General features: G+C 43.1%; 1 protein-coding gene across 3 annotated transcripts in view; it reads left to right on the top strand.

Annotated features, from left to right (window-relative positions):
• Positions 1-21113, top strand: part of UBE2F (ubiquitin conjugating enzyme E2 F (putative)) — a 118365-nt gene that overhangs the window by 40743 nt on the left and 56509 nt on the right. For all 3 annotated transcript variants that reach the window (XM_090045051.1, XM_090045052.1, XM_090045050.1), the window contains 2 exons: positions 2565-2635; positions 11433-11490. In XM_090045051.1, coding sequence (XP_089901177.1) covers positions 2565-2635; positions 11433-11490 — 129 coding nt within the window. The remainder of the gene's footprint in view (positions 1-2564; positions 2636-11432; positions 11491-21113) is intronic.

The following is a 21113-nucleotide window of genomic DNA, read 5'->3' as shown; positions in this document are numbered from 1 at the left end:
TTAGTTTTTCTTGCAGAATAAACACTACTCTTCACCAAAGAAAAATCCTTCTGAACTGGGGTAAAATGATCTGCTATACACCTGCTTTCCTTTTCTTATAATGCAGAAGATAAAACAAGACAAGACAGAATGGGGCTGATCTTAGGGCTTGTTCATGGGAAAGACAGTAGTTGTACAGACTTTCTGCAATAGTTCATGGGAGTTGTATGTAGACTTGTCCTTGTGTCGTGGGATTTTCTGTCATAAGAAGAGGACAAGATTTGCCACCTGTGGTTGTCTCTCATGGCACAGGCAATAGGATCCTTGCCAGTTTTGAAAAATCTTAGTATGGAGAGAATTTTTTTTTCTACCTGAAAATCATGTGCTTTTTCAAATGGACAGTCTCTGAAATGGGTATGTGAAAATTTGAGCCACCATGACCAGTATCAATGCAATAAACTCTGGAATGCTTCAATTAAAAGTTTTTGGTCTTTTGAATTCGACTGAATTCAAACGTATGGAGTTTTTCAGCAACCACACTGACAGAAACGTTCCATCCCTTTAACGCCTTGAAGATTCCTAGGTCTTGAAACTAGTATCGTATCATGAGGACTCTCTCAGCCCCAGAAGCCAAAACCATTACTCTAACTCTCAGGGGTGACAACTGCTTTATTCAGTGATTGAAAAGAGCAACTCCAAGGCAATCTTCTCTTTTTCTTCCTTATCTGTTGTATGCTAGGCACCCTCATTCAGGTGACAGGTTTGACAAGAATGCTGGGAGTAATTCCATCTAGAGCCTTCCAGTGTCAAGGAACCACCTTGCTCATTCCATTGGTCTTCAGGTCCAGTCACTGCCAACACACACAGGTGCTAGACTCATTGCCCAAGATGACATTTATATGCATCACTTCTTCAACCTTCCTCTCCCTTCCAGTCTAGAGGTAGCTTTCCTAGTTATCACTTCAGGCAGGAGACTGCTTGAGTCCAAGCACCTATAGCTGATATTCTCTGCATATTTTGTAGGAAAAAGGTGGTGGAGGGATGAATTTAAGATGATGCATCCAAACTAGATTCTGGATGTGGAAAATGTGTAACAAGCTTACAAATTTTGTATGTCTGGAATCTAATTATCATGGGGGAGGGGAGAGTCATCCCAAATTTAGAGTTGTTTTGGATAAATATGATGCACTTTTAAAGAAATGCTGCAGAATATTCCCCCCCCCCAAAAAATGTGACTATTGTGGAAAGTTAAATTTTATAAAACTTAGACAACCGTAATGAATGCTTGTTTGTTTTTGTTAAATGCATTCTTGCACTATTTGTAAGCCAATGTCAGATCACTTGTAAGTGCAAGCCAACGTGAGAAAATTGAGGGGCAGGTGTTGATAACAATCTACAAATACCTGAAGGGTGGTTATAAAGTGTATGGAGACAGGTTTTTCTCTGTGGCCACAGGGGACAGAACTAGGAATGGCAGCCTCATACTGCAGCAGAAGAACTTTAGGTTGGAGGTTAGGAAAAACTTTCTATGAGGGTGGTTAAGCATTGGAACAGGCTACCTACAGAAATTGTGGAATCTCCATCCCTAGAAATTTTCAGGAGCAGGTTAGATAGACATTTGAATAAAATGGTTTAGTCAGGGATGATCCTGCTTTGAGCAGGGGGCTGGACTAGATGACCTCCTTAAGTGCCTTCCAGCTCTACTTGCCTATGATTTATTGGAAAAGTGCCCCCCAAAATCTACCTGAACACCTAAATTGTACTTTGTCATAGGATAGAATATATACACAGTACAGGGAACAAGGACCTGAACACCTAGGGGAGTGCCCCACCACCAGACTAAAGTCATTTTTCTTTTACTTATTTTGCCAAGCTGGAGCAAATAAGGCATATTTATAAATGTTTATTTGCAGCATGCATTAACAAGAGCTGCAGCATCAATTGGAGGTAGTAGTATCACTGTAAAATAGTGCAGCTTCCTTAAAACAACTTGAATAAAATGTAACTGCACAAGTGTTGTCCTGTCAACATTTCACAATAGAAGAGCCTTTGTTTTTCCCAGAAAATTACTGTGAAGTTGAAACCACATTGAAAAGAAAACATTTTCTTCCTCCATTTGTTCATTTGCTGCAAATGAAACGAGTAACATCTGCAGTTTTAATTGTTACTTTTCTTGTCAGATAGCCATAATGCCAAGTAATGAAATAGCATTGGGTTTTTGTTTTTTTTTCAAAGGGAAATTAAATTAGTGTTTCAGCGTTTTAAAACTGTGCCTGCTTACCTGAATGCCTTTTTAGACCAAATGAAAACAAAACAAAAAACCCTCAAAAAACTTTAGTACTAATCTGGCTTTGCAAGGGGCTGATGAAGACAAAAGGGGGTTAATAGTTTTTCTACTCTAGCTAGCTTGCCTCTTGGGATACTTAACAGTTTGCAGAATTGCAAGTTTATCATTAGTACTTGGATGGATGTCTCCATATATATATATATATGGAGCTTCCATTGTTAAATAATTCATGTAGCTTGGTGATTTTGATTTATTTTAAAGGGCAGCATTATAATCTGTTTGTCTTTTATTCTGGCAGCCTCCAAAGGTAAAATGTTTGACTAGAATCTGGCATCCGAACATCACAGAGACGGGTGAAATCTGTTTAAGGTAGTTAACAGCTCTCTTTTATTATTTCTAAGGTTTCTAATACAAGTCGCTAACCCGGCACACAGTTCTTGTTCCGACACTGCTAGATATAGTAAATCAGACTGGGATTTTGTCTCCAAGAGCAAAAAAAGCAAATGACTAAAAATATTTGTGGTATTATGATAGGGGAGAAGTTTTCCCCAGAAGTTGGTTAGACATATAGTCCAAGTAGATACAAGCAATAATAAAAATCAGTTTTATGTAATAATTGATTATTAGCTCATCAGAAGTACAGAATCAGGATATTCTTGTCAAAGTCCCACAGTTATAAAACCCTGTTTTCCTTGCTGCTTCCTGCAGTGGATCTGGGTCTATGTAATTGTTCCACTGAAAGAGCATGGTGCCACATGACTTTGCAACATTGCACAGAAGTATTCTGTATTTCCAAAGCCAGTTTATGTCATCACCCTGGAATTTATAGGAGCTCTGCCTTTCCTACACAGCTTCATGCTTTCATATGGGTTGGTCACAACAGCAGTTCTTGAACCGGCAGTGTAGAAATTTAATGCTGGCACTATCATAGAATCACTTTTGCACTGCAAAAGAATCAGGCTTCTATTTACTGATGCTAAATTTGTAGAACAAAAATACTAAGATTAGCTCTCTGTAGTCTGCATAAAGCTGAAATAAAGCTTAATGTCTTCACCTCTGAATGTTAACTTTCAAGTAAGCCTGTATGCCAGTGGGCAAGAGAAGCCTATATGCCAGTGGGCAAGAGAGGACCATTCACCTTGATGACCATAATGCATTATATATTTAGAATGATTCTTCATAAATTTCTTATGCGTTTTTTCTTCAGGAAGCTGCTGAAACCTTTGCATTTGATTGCCTAGTTGAATTTTTCAGTCAAGCAATAAAAGGGTTCAAAAGAAATATTTAGCTTTTTATATTGTGCACCTTCTTGAACTATGATTTGTGTTTAATCAAAGCTGTCTGTCAGTGTCAAATAGATTTAATATTTGAACATCATAAATACATGCACTGGAAGTGAGAGAAGTCATTTCTTTAGAATCAGTGCTGAAATCTTGGCATTAGTCAGACGGAACATAATATTAGGATCTTTATTTTTGGTAGCACTTCAGTTTACCCATGTAGGAGACAGATAATTTGTGAGAAAAAATAAATAGTGGAGGTCAACTTGGAAAAAATGGATTAAAGCAGAGTTCTCAACATTTTCAGATTTGAGGCACTCCTCAAAAATGCCAGCTTTTTAGTTTTTATTTGTTTTTGATACAGAAAAAATAATAGAATAGAAAAAATAATAGAACTATTCTTCTGTTGCAAAGAACTAAGAAAGACTGCAGCAAGTCAGAAAGTTTCTAAGCCATGGATCCTATTTCAAATCTTTAAATTTATCATGTGAATCATGCTTGCACATCTAACAGTGCTAATATTACTTGGCATCTGACAGCACCCTTGAAAGAATCCCAAGGCACCTCAGGGAGCCACTCTTTGGTTGAGAATCACTGGATTAAAAAAAATGACAGTGCCTTATAAACCAGTTTCTGTGATTTGTATATATGTTTTGTGACTGCACATGAGCTTATAGGGAATAACCCTAATACCATATTTAGTGTTATTCAAATACCAGCCCAAGGCAGGTGGCAGCTCAGCTCTGGCTTCAGCCTTAGGCTTAGAGCTGAAGCTGGAGCGGAGCTGCTGCCTGCCCACTCATAAGGTTGGAGATGGGCACATGTGGGGGCAGGTGGTGCAGATGAGACTGTGCAACTTCCCCCTTGCTATCCCACTCTTGTTTATTTTCTGCTCTTGGTCCAGAGCTACCACCACTGCTTCTCTGTGTCTTGGTAGGGCAGGGCCAAGTCAGGGCTACTTCCACTGCTGATTGTCTTAGAACCAGAGCAAAGCAGAAGGTGGAGGGAGGAGGGCACAGGGGGTGGAAATGGGTAGTAAGGGCCAGGCACAAGCACAGGGGGTAAGATATGGGAGGCAGGTGGCAGGGAGGGAGAGGTGACAGATGTCTGGCACAGGCACGTGTGGTAAGAAACATGCATGGGAAAGTGGGGGAGCCAGTGGCAGGGTTGCATGTGGCAGGGGAGTAAAGCACAGGGGACAAGTGGCAAGGGGGCAGACACAGGCATGTGGGGAGAGCAAGGAGCAAGGGTAAAGGGAGGGCAAATAGCAAGCCCTCTGTTGCTGCTTTCCCTGCCACAGCAGTGGAGTATGAATTTAAGACTACCTTTCACTAATTAGATTCTATACATGGAAAATTATAACTAATTATATAATTTTCCATTTATAAAATCTAATTGAGGGTCATCTTAAATTTGAAATCATCTTCCATTTGGAAAAGGTACAATACTGTTCCTGATTTTAGTATTTCTCCATAAAAAGTATAACTAGCATTTTCATGATTTTTTTTTTTTTTGCTTCTATTTCTTAAATAAATATATGTTTACATCTGGTGTGTGTCCATGTCATAAGCAATCACCCCAGAAACAAAAGGCACAGTAAGAGACCTGAAACATGTAACATTTATGTAGCCACATTTTATAAAGATTTGTTTATGAAAAGTGAAAGCAAGCAGCATTTTGAGGGTAACCATTTGTTACTCCAATATGGTCTGTAATTGCGATATTGGTTCCATGGTTTAAGCTTCCTGTATATGTTGGGAATCCTTGAAAATGTATACTTTGCTTCAGTACACTACTTTTTTGAGCTTCATTACACATCATCGAGTCTGTTAAAATATTTCTGTGCATCAGTTCCATTTCATCCACTCTGCTTTGCTAACATCTTATTAAATAATTAATTTGGTATCTTTCTTACTGTGTGTGTTTTGGGATAGCCTAAACAGTCCCAGATTCCTTTAGTTTTTATAGTTGCTTTTTTGTGTTATGAAATTGAATCTAAAAAGGATTAAGGTTGGGAAATCTGTAAGAAATGTCTTGCCATTAACTTGTCAATTTCTTTGATGAACTGAAACATGGTCATTAAACTTTCCTTGAGTGACATTCCTTCCTATGCTGAAAGGGAAATAATTATTTTTTTTTTTTTTACAAAAAATATTACTTTATCACTTGACAGGTTTTGATCTTTTTAAATTCCTTTTAAATAAAGTCAGTCTGCTCCTGGGATTGATCTCAATTGCAGTATAATTCTTTACTCACATAGGCTGTAGATCACCTCAAATCTTGATTTACATAAAGGTCTAATGTACAATTTTTCACTTCCATAAGAGTTTCTGCAAACTGTATTTTCCTATATACAAAGCAAATTTTGCAAGCTTTACTCTACAAAATTAGATCATCTGTTGAGAAGATAATTCTGGAACTTGGTGACTAATCAACAGAAAGGCATTAAATAGGATTGGTAGCTATTTCAGTTTCTCTGCATTTGTTGGAAATCACATTTGACAGTCCTCCCCTAGGTATCCAAATATAAAATTTTAAAACAATTTTAAATCTCCTGTGAAGGATATTCCAGATTTCAAATATTTAAATCAAGGTTATGGGAATTTCAGCTTGTGTTTGATGCATCTGCCCATATAGTCTAGAAACAAAAACCAGTTTTAAAAAAAAATGATATTTTTCTTATCTTTCTCTTCTCTCACATTCCAGACCATTCCCATTCACTGTTGTTACTTTACAGACTGAAACTGGATGCTAGTCATGATACTGCCTGATCTTTAACCTTAGAGTACGGTAAAATCCTAGCAGCATTAAAGTAATCAAACCAAATAGCTATTTGAATTGATTTCTTACAAAAGTTGGCTGACTTTCTACAAAATCTCCTTTTTTTGAAGAACGGTGTTTGTGCCCAAAAGCTTGCAAAGAGCAATTTTTCCAACTATTTAGATAATAAAAGGTAAATAAAAGATAACACATTCTACCCAAAGAACCTTGTCTGCCTATGTAGTTAAACCAACATGGCTACAATCAATAACCCTTTTTACCCTGTCACTGATCCAAGCATGCCTTCAAACATCTCCAAAATCTCACAGAACAAGCAGAAAGATTACTTTTCTAGCAGGTCCAGAAGGTCCCCCTTTTCAGACAAGTAGGGTGTGGGGAGCAAGTTTGAATCTCGGTGCCTTCACAGACAGCTCTTTGCCAGGAGTGCCCCTTTTATAACAAGGGATGTAGATGCAATAGGGCAGGGGTTGTCAATCAGGGATATGCATACCCCCAGGGGTACTTGGGAAGGCCCTAGGGGATACACATGGGCAAGGGCACAGAGCTGGCACCCACCACCCTGCGCTGCTGCCTCTCAGGAGCAGGGCCTGGGGGATGAGAGCTGTGGCGCCCCTCAGCGGACCTCATGGGGGGGTGGTAATCTTGCATGCAGCCACCACCCCATGCTGTCACTGCTCTGCGTCTGGCTGCTGCCCCCGCTCCTCCCCCTTTCCCCCCCCCAGCTCTGTGTCCGGCTGCTGGGGGTACACTTATTTAAAAAGGTTGAAAATCCTTGCGATGGACCTTCCTGATAGGAGCTATGTGCCTACACTTACTCATTCTTCTGTTCCTTGTCCCAATTTCCTTTGCATTGTCCTTCCTTCTTATTCTTCCCTGCCTTCTTTAATTCATCCCATTAATCCTTGTGTTTTGTTTCCCTCCTTCCCTTTTTATGTAGTCCCCCCGCCCACAGCCCCCTCCATTTTTCATCCACTTGCCGGAGCTAAGCATAATGCACAGAAACTTCCCCAGGACTTGGGATGGAGTGGAGTTAATGTGCTGATTACTTCCTTATTTAAGCAATTTGAGATCTGCTGCTGCACAGCACACTCATTACTTACGCTTTTCATATGTATGCCAATTTTTTTTATTCTGATTTTTAAAATATTGTGATATCAGCAGGCTGTAATAGTAGAATTGTCTTCTGTTCGTAAAGTTTTTAGGAGGGCAACAATACTTAACATCAACTTTAATTCTTTATCTGCTCAACAAATAAAAATCTTAGCTCTTGGCTGCTTCAGATTATTCAAGCTTTCACATTTCTGCTGTAGGAACGGAAATGACTGCCACAGTGTATTATCTGGTGGTAGTAAACAAAAATTTTAACTGTATTGAGCTAGTCAAGATTTTTCTTGTTATGATAGAAATGAAAGTAGCACGAAAGATTGCAGATAGATGATTAAAGCAGCACACCTAAGTGGGGTCCATGTTGCCGTGGGATACTAGTAATGTTTTTATGGGAAAATACCAGACATTTTATTACAAGTTAATTTTCTAGGCTGTCTGTACTGAGAATATTGAAGGATTTCATAATTTATTATTTCTACAGATGAAAAGTTTGAGTGCTGAATAAGCAGTTATGTAACTGCCTTGGGTATGGCAACCACTAAAATTTTAGATTTTTTTTAAAAAAGAATATGAGACTGGAAGTAGCTTAAAAAATAAGTACAACTTCATTGTAACCTTTGAAATGGGAATAAATAGTTGTCTGTAGTGAGATGGTGGTCATTTGGAAGTATATTTTGGTTCTGTGTTAGAAGTGTGTGCTATTTAAGGCTAATTATAACCAGAAGAGAAAAAATAAGATGTTATGAAGTGATATTCAAAGAGGACTAATAGACTTTGAAGCAGTAGCCTTTTTGTTTTGCAGATCCAACTGAAGGTTGCGCTTATTTCAAAATGAAAGTAAATTTACTTTTACTCTAATCTCCACCTGAAAATGGTATGCATTTACCAATCAGGAAAGGGCTATGAATTAACTTTTCAGTGCAAGAGCAAGTAACACAAAAACATCTATGTTAAGCTTACTTTTTAAAATTTGTTCAACTGAAAACAAAGTACTAAGTTTCACTCGTAGGTAGATTTCAGTACTAAAAATCAGTAAAAAGTATAGTTCAGAGATGTCTCTCTACATTATAACCTGACATAGCAGATCCCAAGTATATACCACTGCTATTGCTATTGCCATTTAAATCCAGCTTCTAAGACAGGGTCGGCAACCCCTGGCATGCGTGCCGAGTGAGCGTGGTGTGCGTGCTGAGCAAGCTCCGGCTTTGGGAAGTTGCTGCCAGCGATGGACCCTGGGCTGCTCCGAGCTGGGCTTGCAGCATCCCAGCTGCCTGCTGGGAGCAGGCTGGGATCCCGGCTGGCAGCAGCTCCCCAGAGCTGGGGCCGGCTGCAGCTGGGAGGGTCTAAACAGCTGTGCTGGGCTCCAGCACCGTGTCTGCACCATGCAAGCAGGCATGCCTTGGTGGGGGCAGGGCCTGAGGCAGCGCAGCCTTGGTCTCTCCCCTGCTCCTGGGACAGAGGTGATGGGCCCAGTGCAGCTGTTTGTAGCCAGCCCGCTGCTGCCTCTGCCTAGAGCCCAAGCTAGCTACAAACCAGCCCAGGTGTGGAGCTGGTGCCGGAGCCTGGCACAGCTGTTTGGAGCCTCCTGGCTGCAGCCAACCCCAGCTCTGGGGAGCTGCTGCCAGCTGGGATCCTGGGCTGCTCCCGGCAGGCAGCTGGGATGCTGCCCTGCTTGGAGCAGCCTGGGCTCCAGCAGCTACCCAGATCCGGGGTAGCTGCTGGCAGCCACAGAGCCTGGGCTGTGGGGGTGGGGAGCAAGGGGCAGCAAGGCTGGGGGCCAAGGGTTTTGGGTGGGGAGCAAGGGGCAGCAGGGTGGGGGGCAGAGGCTTTGGGTGGGGGGCAAGGGGCACAAGCAGGGCATCCTGCCATGTACCCCTTGCCCTCATTTTGTTTTTCTGCCATGCCAGCACTCTGGTACCTTCCGAGGTAGGAATTATGGTGTTTTTCGGCACTCTAGCCAAAAAACGTTGCCTACCCTGTTCTAAGAAATCTGTCTTTTCCATTCTCCCTCTTTCTGTTAAACAGCCCACCTGATCTGCAATATCTGTTATCTGGGATCTGCCCAGCCTATCTGTTAGTTTTCAAGTGGAATTAAGGTGTTGGGTTTCACCTGATAAGCCTCAGAATGGCTTCAGTCTGATCTGCTTATTACACTGTTTTTCTTTTTAGTAAATCCTACTGTAGATCAGCAGATGTACAGGAGATGAAGTGTATCTTAAAAGAACAGCAGCTACCAATAAGGCATTGTGTCATTAATTGGATTATGCCGTTCTGTTCTTATGGGTTTGACACAAATCCATGTTGCCAACTGATAGCTATTGCAAAACACCACCATGTACATGTGGATAAGTGGAAAAAGGTCATCTTTTTCCTGTTCTGGATCAGCTGTGATCTTAATAAACAAACCTCCCTCAACATGAAAGAGAGGCTGCTATGGACAAAATACATTTCTTCCCTCTCTACTTCTTACTTTAGAAATCTCTAACTGGAGGAATCTCAAATTACTCTTGAAAGCCTAACTTTGCAAGACCCAAATACTTTTTGTTGAGAGAGTGGTTCATTAGTGACAGCAGTGTGTGTGTGTATGAAACGTAAGAAAGGAAGGCGTTTAGTTCATAGAATCATAGAAAATGAGGGTTGAAGGGACCTCAGGAGATCATGTAGTACAACCCGCTGCTCAAAGCAGGACCAACCCCAATTAGATCGTCCCAGCCAGAGCTTTGTCTAGCCGGGTTTTGAAAACCCCCAAGGATGGAACTTCTACCACCTTTCTCGGTAACCTGTTTCAGTGTTTTACTGCCCTCCTAGTGAGAAAATTCTTCTGAATATCTAAATTAAAATTCCCGCTGCAACTTGAGACCATTGCTCCTTGTTCTGTCAGCTATAATAATAGACTCCATCTTTTTTTCAAACCCACCTTCAGATAGCTGAAAACTACTATTAAGTCTCTTCTCAGTCTCTTCTCTAGACTAAATAAACCCAGTTCCCTCAGTGTTTCCTCAGAAGTCCTGTGCTCCAGCCCCCTCACCATTTTTGTCACCCTCCACTGGACTACTCCTTTCTGTAGTGGTGGGCCGAAAACTGGGCACAGTACTCCGGATGTGGCCTTACCAGTGCAGAATAGAGCCGACTGATCATTTCCCTTGACCTGCTGGCAACACTCCTACCAGTGTAGCCCAGTATGCTGTTAGCCTTTTTGGCAACTGGGGCACACTACTGACTCGTATTCAGCTTTTCGACCACTCTAACGTCCAGGTGTATTATGTGATGGAGATATCTATTATGTTTGCAGTATTTATTGTATTGTTTATCATTTACTCTACACTATAAGTTCATCCCAGACCTCTTTAATTGTAACTATGCTTTGGAGGAATTCTGTAATGCAACTGATTGAAGAACAGAGCAGTGATTCTCAGACAAAGGTGCCATGACAAGCTGAGGTGCCACAAGCTCCCTTTCAGGGTGTCCTGGGGCGCTGCGCAGTATTAGCACTAGTAGGTAGGTGAAAACCTACACATGATTCACAAGATAAACCCACATGGGAATCTGTAGTATCAAAAACATTCTGACCCATTGTGGTCTCCCTGAGTTCTTTGCAACAGAAGAATTACTGTATTATTTGTCTGTAATGAGTCAAAAAAAATTAGGGAAAGCTGTGAGGTGGCATTTTCTGAGGAGGGTGCCCTTTGTATCTCACAAAGGGTGTTTGAATTTTAAAAGGTTGAGAAGAACTGAGTTTTTTCTGTTTGTTTTTTGCAGCTTCCTCTTTCTGAATTTTTAAAATGAATTTTAAAATAATTGATACAGTACAGAAACTTAATTTTTTGCATTTTAAGAGTAAACAGTGTTCCATAGGTTGTAAAGGTACATTTCCTGCGGTTTTTTGAGGGGCTTTTGGGTTTTTTGGTCAGGAAATGATAGTTGATCGAGCTTTAAATGAGTCTAACTTCTCAATTTAAGATTGCATTGCCTAATATGCACTTTGTTGTCTATTGCAGTTTATTGAGAGAACATTCAATCGATGGCACTGGCTGGGCTCCAACTAGAACATTAAAGGTACTATTTTATTTTGTATATACCTTTTTCTAGTTTTATATAGCTATCTTTTATACAGTGTTGTGCGTATATAAAGCAGATTGGTGTATAGATATGAGGTTGTTACAAAAAATGTAGAGCCATGTACTATAATATTCTCATACTGCCCACTAGTCTCTCCCTCTCTTCAGTCTCATGCTAGTGTTCCAACTAGCTGCTATTTTGTAAAAATGTAATCTGTTATGTAGTCTCTTTTTATCTGCCTCGTAACCCTTGCTTTAAAAAGCTCTTCTTTTTTCTCCTCTTTCCAAATGTGAAATTGTCTTCCCAAATTGTCATAGATTTGTTGAGCAAGATGGATGATACTCAATCCTTTACTAATGGTATATTTAGAGTCCAGTATATCATGCTTCAGTTGGTACAACTGTTTGCAGGAAGGCAGCCCATTGCTGGGGGGAATGAACACACCAATCTACCTAGTGCAGTGTTTTAGTACGTTCTGAAATGGTTTTAAAATATTTCTTTTAAAAATGTATGGCATTATCAAATAAGATGTATGCATAACAGTTTTATTGACTTCTGCTGGTAATGCACCTATCTTGAACTCAAGCTATAAAAACTTCAAAAATAGACCATACTAATGTGTAATTTTGTTTACAAATGTCTGAAAATAACTGTTTACATGAACACCAAAATGACAGCCTCTGTAGATGGGGGAGAGCAGTAGATATGATTATACTTTGATCTTTCCTAGGCTTTTGATGTTATCTCCCATAATGTTCTTATTAGTGAGCTAAGCAAATAAGTCTAAACGAAAATACTCCTGAGATGCGTACCTAACTGATTGCATCATTGTACACGGAGTAGTTACTCGTGACTTGCTGTCTAACTGGGGAAGGTATCAAGTAGGTTTCTTGGTTCAGTTCTGGTCTAGTATTTAATATCTTAATGTTTTGGAGGATGAGATGAAGTGCATACTTAAATTTACAGATGACACTAAGATAGGTGGAGTTGCAGACATTGGAGGGTAGGATTAGGTTGGAGAATGGCCTGGATAAACTGGAGAAATGGTCTGAAATTAATTGGATGAAGTTCAGTAAGGATAAGTATAAAGTCCTGAACTTAGGATGGAACAATTGCATGCACCAATACAGACTGGGGAATGACTGGCTAGGCTGCAGTACTGCCAAAAAGGACCCCAGGGGGTTAAAGTGGACCATAAACTGAACGTGAGCTAATATGAATATCAAGAGAAACATCCCTTTCAAGTTGAGGGAGGTGATTCTTCCTATCTGTTCACCACAGATGCGTACTTGAGAACACCTTGAGTACTGTTCTGTTTTGGCTGTCACACTTCAAAGAAGACATGGGCCAATTTGAAAGAACCCATTGAAGAGCAGCAAAAATTATTAGAGGTCTAGGTAACATGATTTATACAGGAAGGCCAAAAGAACCAGAACTATGCAGTCTGGATAAGAGAGGGTGATAGGGGTATTTGATAATCAGGGATCTGGGCTTTCAGTTTCCCATGGGAAAATAGAGAAAACCACAGATTCCCTGTTCTTATCAGAGAAAACACAGATTTCTCTTTTTAGCAGAGAAATCCATCTGCACTTATCCAAAGAGCTCTTGTAGGCTGGCACAGCTCCAGCCTGCAAGAGATGATTGCAGAAAGGGTAGGAAACCCCCAGCTGTACCCAGAGGGGGAGAGAGGGAGAAGGGGAAGGGTGGGGCTTGAGTCTTGAATCAGCCACGGCTGGGCTTAGGCTCAGACTCGCCCTTCACTGCTTGGGCCTAGAGATAGGTGGGGCTGTAGGGCAGGACTGGGGAAGATGGTTGGGGGCTGAGGGAGTAGGGGGTCCTGGCAGTGCCAGGCAGCACACTGCAGCCAGAAGCAGGACCAGGGTGTGAGGGCAAGGGTGCCCTTCTGTGGGGGGCTTTGCAGACAAGCGATGCGGGTTGCAGTGTGGTGGTGTCCGCCGTGTGCAGGCCGCACACATGTTGCCCAGCTGGCTTCCCAGGGGATGGGGAGGGGGAGGCTGGCATGTGGCCGGCTGGCATGCGGCTGGCTGCATAGCACCATGGCCAGCTCTGCAGCGGTGGTGAGGGGTGGTGGCCCCGGGGGGCGGGGCTTGCATGTGATGGCCGCTGCTGCATACCACAAAATCCCTCCGCGCTGCCGCGGAGCCACGCCTGGCGCTGTACAGCTGGCTGCAGGGCAGCAGTGGTAGTGTGGTGGCTGGACAGCATGCAGGCATCCCACCCCGCGCCATGTGGTGGCCCCGGCTACCACCACAGTGCTGCTGCTGTCGTGTGGCCAGTTGCACAGCTCTGGGCCTGGCTCTATGGCAGTGTGTGGAGGTTCTGTATGCAGCGGCCATCTCAGCTGACACAGCCCTACAGGTAAGCGACAGTGGCCACTGTGTACAGAATCTCCCTGCACCACTGTGGAGCCGTGCCTGGAGCTGTGTGACCAGCTGCAGAGTGGCAGTGTGGTGGCGGCCGTGGCCACTGCATGGCACAGGATGATGGTGGGGATGGCTGCGTGCTGCCCGGCCACCACCACACTGTCGCTGCTGCCTTGCAGCTGGCTGCACAGCTCTGGGCACTGCTTTGCAGCGGTGCAGGGAAGTTCTGTAGGCAGTGGCTGTCACCGCTGGTATGGCCTTAAAAGTAAGTGGCAGTGGCTGCTGCATGGAAGCCCCTCCCACCACACCAGCCACCATCGCTCACCACGGCTGTAGAGCTGGGCATGGAGCTGTGCTGCCGGCCGCATTCAAGCCTCCCCCTCCCCTGGGAAGCCGGCCGGGCAGCATGTGTGGGGCCCGCACATGGCGGGCACCACCACATTGCATCCCACATTGCTTGCCCGCAAAGCCTCCCACAGAGGGGCACCCCTGCTTTCACCCCTTGGCCCTGCTCCCGGCTGTGGTGTGGCGCCTGGAGCCAGCAACACCCCCTGCTCCAACCATTTTCTCCAGCCCTGCCCCACAGCCCCCAAGTCTCACTTACCTGTAGGATCCAGGGACAAAGGGCATGGCTCTAGTGGCAGCACTTCCCCACACAGCCATCACCACCCCGCACCACTGTGCAGCCATGTAGCCAGTCATGAGGCATAAGCAGTGGTGAAGTGGCAGCTGCTGCATGTAAGCCCCCCTTTACACCTCCTGGCTGGACGGCACATATGTGGCCCACACACAGTGGTTGCCACAGCACTGCTGCTGCCGCATCCTGTGCGACTTGCCCACAAAGCCGTGTGGTTGGCCATGGGATGGTGGTGCAGGGTGCAGTGGCAGAGTTGCGGTGGCAGCCTCCATGTGCAAACCCTGTCAAGCTGGCCAGCGCATGTGGGGCCCACAGAGTGGCAGCCCTGCCCTCACCCCCTGGCCTTGCTCCTGGGAGTGAGCACGCTCCCCCCTAATTGATCTGCCCTGCCCCTTCCCCCCCCACACACACTTACCTGCTGGGGTGGGTGTCAGTATCTGTATGTGCCTTCGTGTGCATGTCCGTGCCTACATGTCTGGGGGGCTGTTGTGAGGGGCATCAGGAGGGCTGTTGAAACTGTTGGGGGGAGTGCGGCACACACGGATTTGGGGTTTTTAATCAGAGAATTTGCAATTTTTAATCAGAGAAAACCAGGATCCCTGTTGATAACAGTGTTTTAAAATGCTGGAAGTATGGCTATAAAGAAAATGGATATTAGACTTTTCTCAGACTGCATAGAACAAATCTTAAATTGGATAAAGGGAAATTTAAGTTGGATTTTAGAACTTTCTCAATATGAGGGTGGTTAAGAATTGCAACCAAATACCTGGAGAAGTAGTGGAATTTACTTCCTTGGATGTTTTTAAGAGCAGGTGAGACGCATGATGATTCTTACGTGATTTAAACAGGGATGATCCTGTCTTGAGCAGGGAGTTGGACCAGATGACCTTTTGAGATCCCTTCCAGGCTTGCTTATGATTCTATAAACAGACAAACTATAGTAAAACACTAGTATTTAATCTTTTATAAGACTGTTTTATTTAGAACAACAAAAGTAAAAGCATTGCTGTGTCCTCTGCATCCTTGTGGTGGCAGCAAAGATCTTGGTTGTAGAGATGAAAGAAAAATGTCTTAAAAATAAGGTAACTATAAAGTATTAAACATTTGGTTTAGAATTAATTAGAGAGCTACTAGCAGAGGCATTTAAATTATGCTTTAAAATTTTCTGGAAATCACTGTTTGTGTCAAATACCTGAAAGTTTTCCTTTGATTAAATATGTTCTGACAGCATGTGGTATCTCCTTTCAAACTTCCATGCAGCATTGAATTTCACATTCTATCATGTATCCCTTTAGTAGCCGTATTGGTCTAGAGGCAAAAAGAATCGGAACTCATGGTAAAAGTTATATCTTGTATTAGACCAACTAGATTAACGTTTGTGGGTTTTTTTGCAAAAAATCTTGCTTGTTTAATAAAAGATATCACCTCTACCACTAGTCCTGATTCGTTTTACATTCTGTCATTATACTTTGTTCATTTTATTTAATGTTTTGGACTCTGATCAAGGATTCTCATTTTATGACTGTACTCAGGATAAACTATTCTCTCCACTTTGTACTTCCCCAACCCTTCTGAAACCCATAACTTAACCAAAGTTTGTCCTCAATGATAGCACACTGTTAAGCAGTCTTGAAAACTTTAGATGTATGTGTGTATCTTTTAGCAACATGATGATCTTGGCCCTAAACACAGTTTTGCCTCCTCAGAGGAGAGAACATGATCATAGAACCAAATGAAGATCTGCTAAATGGCACGTTATAGTATCCAAATACTTAGCCCATCTTATAGTTGGACCTCAGATATTGAGAACTTGCATGAAAATAATGAGATACTAAAGCATTCATTTTGCATTACAGTTATCTTGGAACATACTGAATACATAAACCTTTAGACTACTCGATTACCTCAGAGTGTGTTGACCGAACACGTACAGTTGGGTTTTGGTGTGCTTGTAAAATAGTTACTTGTTTGTTAAATTGCCTTAATTTATGATCTTTGTATCTAGAAGATTCCTGAACACACTTTCTCAAGGTAGGGCACATTTCAGTTGTTGTTCCAAATCCTTTATTACCATTGGCAAGTATAGCTTCTCATCGTACTTTTCTGAAGAGTGTTCTACTATAAATGTTTGGAAGTTTCTCATGCACCCTGGCCTATATTTAGAACATGAAATGTCATAGTTTCTTTATTCTGTAGCTAGTCTGTGAAGGCAGGTCCTGTATTCAATGTCGACATTCTTAAAATGTTAAGATAACAGTTAAATGTTACATGGCACCTAATTCACCTTGTGTTTACCTTTCATTATCTTGTATATTTTGACATGTTTTTCCTTATTTCTTTTCTCTAACAGTGCTAGACTTTGGCACACATTGACATTTTCTGTGCTTCTTATTACATCTGCTAGTTTTTTAGGGGATTGAGGTAGTTGCAACTAATCATTGTCTTCAAGATGAGTGGCATATACTAGTGATAGAAAAAAATTACAAATCAAATTATTAGTTTTCTTTTTTCTTCCTACTGAAGATAAAGCTTAATATTTTGTTTCCTTTTTTGAAGACTACTGTGCATTAAACAGCTCTTTCTATTGAACTGTCCATGACACTGGTTCTCGGCCCATTTGCCATTGCAGGCCACACTTGCAACCCACAATGTGTTGTGGGCTGCACCCACACAACTTCCTGGGTGTCCACTTAACAGGATGTCACAGGGACCAAATGAATCGTAGGGCTGTGTTTCAGTCCCTGATTCGATTTGGCCTGATTCGGTGGCCAAATCTCCAGACTGAATCAGGAAGCCCTTTAATTTATCTGAATCGAATCTGAACCCTTAATGTTTTCTCTACATACCTCGAGGTACCAGGCAGCCCATGAATGGTGCGATCGTGGGGTGGATGAAGTGCCCCACAGGAGCATGGGGGACTCCCCAGGATGCTCGGCAGCAGACCTGGAAGTGGACCAGAAGCACTGCTGGGGAGCCCCCTGTGCCTTCTCCGGCTCAGCAGCTGGTACCTCCTGGGTTGGGGGGGCATCGGGGTCCCCCTGCGGCCGATCACCGAGCCGAGGTGGGGTGCACGGGTGTCCTGTCCCCCCCTGTCCCGTCACACCCCCCCCCCCCCCCCCCCCCACACACACACACTTACTTGGCAGTGGACCCGGAAGTGGACCAGAAGTACTTCTGGTCCACTTCCGGGTTTGCCACCAAGTTAGTGGGGTGTGGAGGACCTCCATGCTCCTGTGGGACACTCCATCCACCCCAGCATCGCAGCATTCACAAGCTGTGCCTGGTACCTCGAGATGCATAGAAAAAACACTTAAAACTGTCTATGGCTGAATCGCTGATTCTCCAAATCAGCATCGAATTTTCAGATTCCGATTTGGCTGAATCGAATCAGGGACAGTGATCTGAATTGACTAATGGAATCGCTGTCCCAGATTCGGGCCAAATCCAAATCAAATACAGCCCATTTCACACACCCCTAATGAATAGTAAAGCAGCACAGGTTTAAGGAGTTTCAAAGGCTCCAGTTAACATAACACAGGGGAGAATTTGATTTTTGTTTATCATTTAAACTAGTATGCAAAAGAATATTCAAGGTAGATGGCAATTATGCCTTTGGGATTAAAAAAAACAAAACTAAACCCCAAATCAGCAAAGCTCTATGTATTCTTCATTGGGCATTACTGACAACAAAACCTAAATGAAGAAAAACATCAAACACTTATTGAATTTACTATTAAAATTATTGGTACCATTTCATATTTTAATGGTGATTTAAGGAATGGATTTTTTTCCTGTTACAGAAAAGTCAGTCCATGTATTTGGAACAGTTGTCTGAATGAGGAGAATTTTTAGCTACATTAGGGGCAAAGATTTTTGCTGCAGAGCAATGGATGCTTCACATATAATAAAGGTCTTGCTACAAAGGATTGGAAATTAGAGATGCAGTCTACATAATAATGCTGCTGGGCAGGGAGATTGATTAGCTTAGTGCTTGATCAAGTCTTTTCCATATCTCATTCTTAATGACTCCATTACAAAAAAAACAAATTAAAAGAATATTATTAGTTCAGTACTCAAGTTAGGGAAATGGCAAAATTTAATGTTGTGGTAGTGTTGGCGTGATCTTTGTCTGTTTAACCTTAATTTTGGTCCCTCATGTGCATGTATTATGGGATCCTACAATTCCAGAACTTCATACTACTTTGTCCCAAGATCCTTGCCTTGCTCAGAGCAGTGGGTTCTAGGGAGGCTCCTTGAGGTGATACATCCACATAGGTGATACTCAATTTGTGAGTTTCATTGTTTTTTGTTGAGGAATGGTGACATTCAGGAATTTTCAGTTTTTGTTTTATGCTCAAGAGGACTAATATTCTTGTGGGTCTATACCAGTTGTTCTTCACCACTCAAAACACCCCTACCCCTCATTAGACTCAAGACACCCCCTATCAGTAGTAAACCTTAAGAGCTATCAGTCAAAAATTGTAGTCTTACTGCTGAATCATATCCCATGTGTATGGATGGATATATGCAGTAATAAAAGGTGCTGTTAAGGCCTCTGACACACATTCATTTAATGGCACAGTGTGCATGGCACAAAGTAGTTTTGGGATTGGGGATAGAGCCCAGTCATGCTATTGTTAATTGCCAGTGCATGGCTGCTGCTGCTCTCCGCCCCCCTGCCAGGTAGGACGTAGTTCACTGTAGGAACAGCCATAGGGGAAGGGCACTGCCAACTCAGCCCAGCACAGGGACTGGCTGTGGATGCCAGCTCAGCCTGACACAGGGATCCGCTGGCCACCCCTCTGCCTTGCCCTTGTTCCTGGACTAGAATGCCTTCCCACCACTACCAGAGGCTTCCGCTTCAGGGGCATGGCTGCCCTCCCCTCCCCATGGACTGGAGCCCCACAGGTGCATGGAAGGAGGTGCTGACTGAGGGGTGGGGGGGAAAGGAATTCCCCCTTCCTGGAGTTGCTGCAGTACAGGTTCTCGGGGCTTGGGACAGGGCAGAGTTACTTTGTGCCCCACCACCTGTCTCAGAATGCAGGGTGTGCTGCTGGCACTGCCTCCCCCCAGCAGCTTGCAAGCCCTGCTTTTAACCCTCCTCTGTGGTCCTTCCTGGGGTTGGAACCCTATGCCCCAACCCCAGACGAAGCCCAGGGACTCCCAGGCTGCCAAGTGGGGGTGAGCCCTTCTCCCTCCATTGCTTGACAGCCAGTGAGGGATAGTGAAGCTGCGCTTGAGTGCCTTCAGTAATGTCTGTTACACTGGGAGGCATGCAAGAGCACCGCATATCATCTGGCCTCGTCCAGTGCAGGTGTCTGCCTGCCTTCTCCAGCCGAAGGATGACCGTGAGTTCCGTTTGCCAATGGTCCAATCTGCCCAACTTAAAGAAACCTGCATAGATTGAATCAATTCTGTCTCCATGCTTTTTGACTATTTGTACTTAGCCTGGAAGTACAAGTCTGGAGGGGAAATTGGTGGGCTGAACTTCATGTTGTTGGCTTTGATTGACAGCTCTGACTGCCTCAAGCATCAAGGCTGAATAAATTCCTATATATAAATAACTTGCAAGATGCTATTCAGAGTGAAGTAGCTGACAAAGGATGGGTGGGATCAGTGTTTCTTCCTTAGGAAATACCCTTTTTTCATCTATCTCTTCTCTAAGCCTAGAGACAAATGATTGCAGTAATATAACTGGGGTGTGTCGGGCAATGGGGATGTAGGGGCAACCACTCCTGGTGCCAGCTTGCAGCAAGAGCATGCTGCTGGGTCATATGTAGCTTATGGTCCACTGTAAACCCCAGGTCCTTTTCTGCATTACTGCAGCCAGTCTTTCCCCAATCTGGATTTGTGCATGCAATTATACTGTCCCAAATGCAGAACTTTGCACTTGTCCATGTCTCTCTTTATTTGATTGATTATGGACCATTTTTCCACTCTATGCAGGTCATTCTGGATCCTAGCCCCACCATCCATAGTGTGTCTGCAACTCCAGGGCTGAGGCATGCAGCACATAGGCTGCACCTGGGCACTGCACAAGGGGGTCCACAGGGCTGGCTGAGCTTGATGCCCCCGTTTCAACTATTTGTCTTTCCTAACTTCGTTGCCAACTACGCTTGTTTGGTAGCTGCCCCTATTTGCGAAGACCGAAGCAAATAAGGCATTAAAACCTTCAGCCTACTCTGCGTCATTGATAATTAGATTGCTTTACATATTGATCTGGAGCGACTTGAGATATGATACCGAAGTAGATGAACATTGTGTGCTTGCTGGCATAGCATTTTGTATATTCAAATGTACACAAAAAATAGAATGGCTTCTCAGAAATATTTCAGTGCAGGGCAAATTGAAAGGCACTTGAATGGCTACATAATGGAATCCAAACCACTCAGGACGAGCAGGATTTCTGTGCGTGTTATTTTTAACAGGATGAGTGAAAGCCATTTCTCTCTCACTCTTTTTTTTTCATAAGCAAGAAATCAGGATTTTTAAGGACTTAACCTGCACTTAAGCCTGCTGTGAGTAATGCTTGCTAATTGAGAACTTGCTTTTTGCCATGACTGAGTCTCAAAAAATGCCAGAATACCAGCTTAACTTCC

Source organism: Crocodylus siamensis, chromosome 4, assembly GCF_052110815.1.
Source record: "Crocodylus siamensis isolate JL-2025a chromosome 4, ASM5211081v1, whole genome shotgun sequence".
NCBI lineage: Eukaryota > Metazoa > Chordata > Crocodylia > Crocodylidae > Crocodylus > Crocodylus siamensis.
The sequence above is the reverse complement of the archived record's forward strand: the minus strand, read 5'-3'. Positions and strand labels throughout refer to the sequence as shown.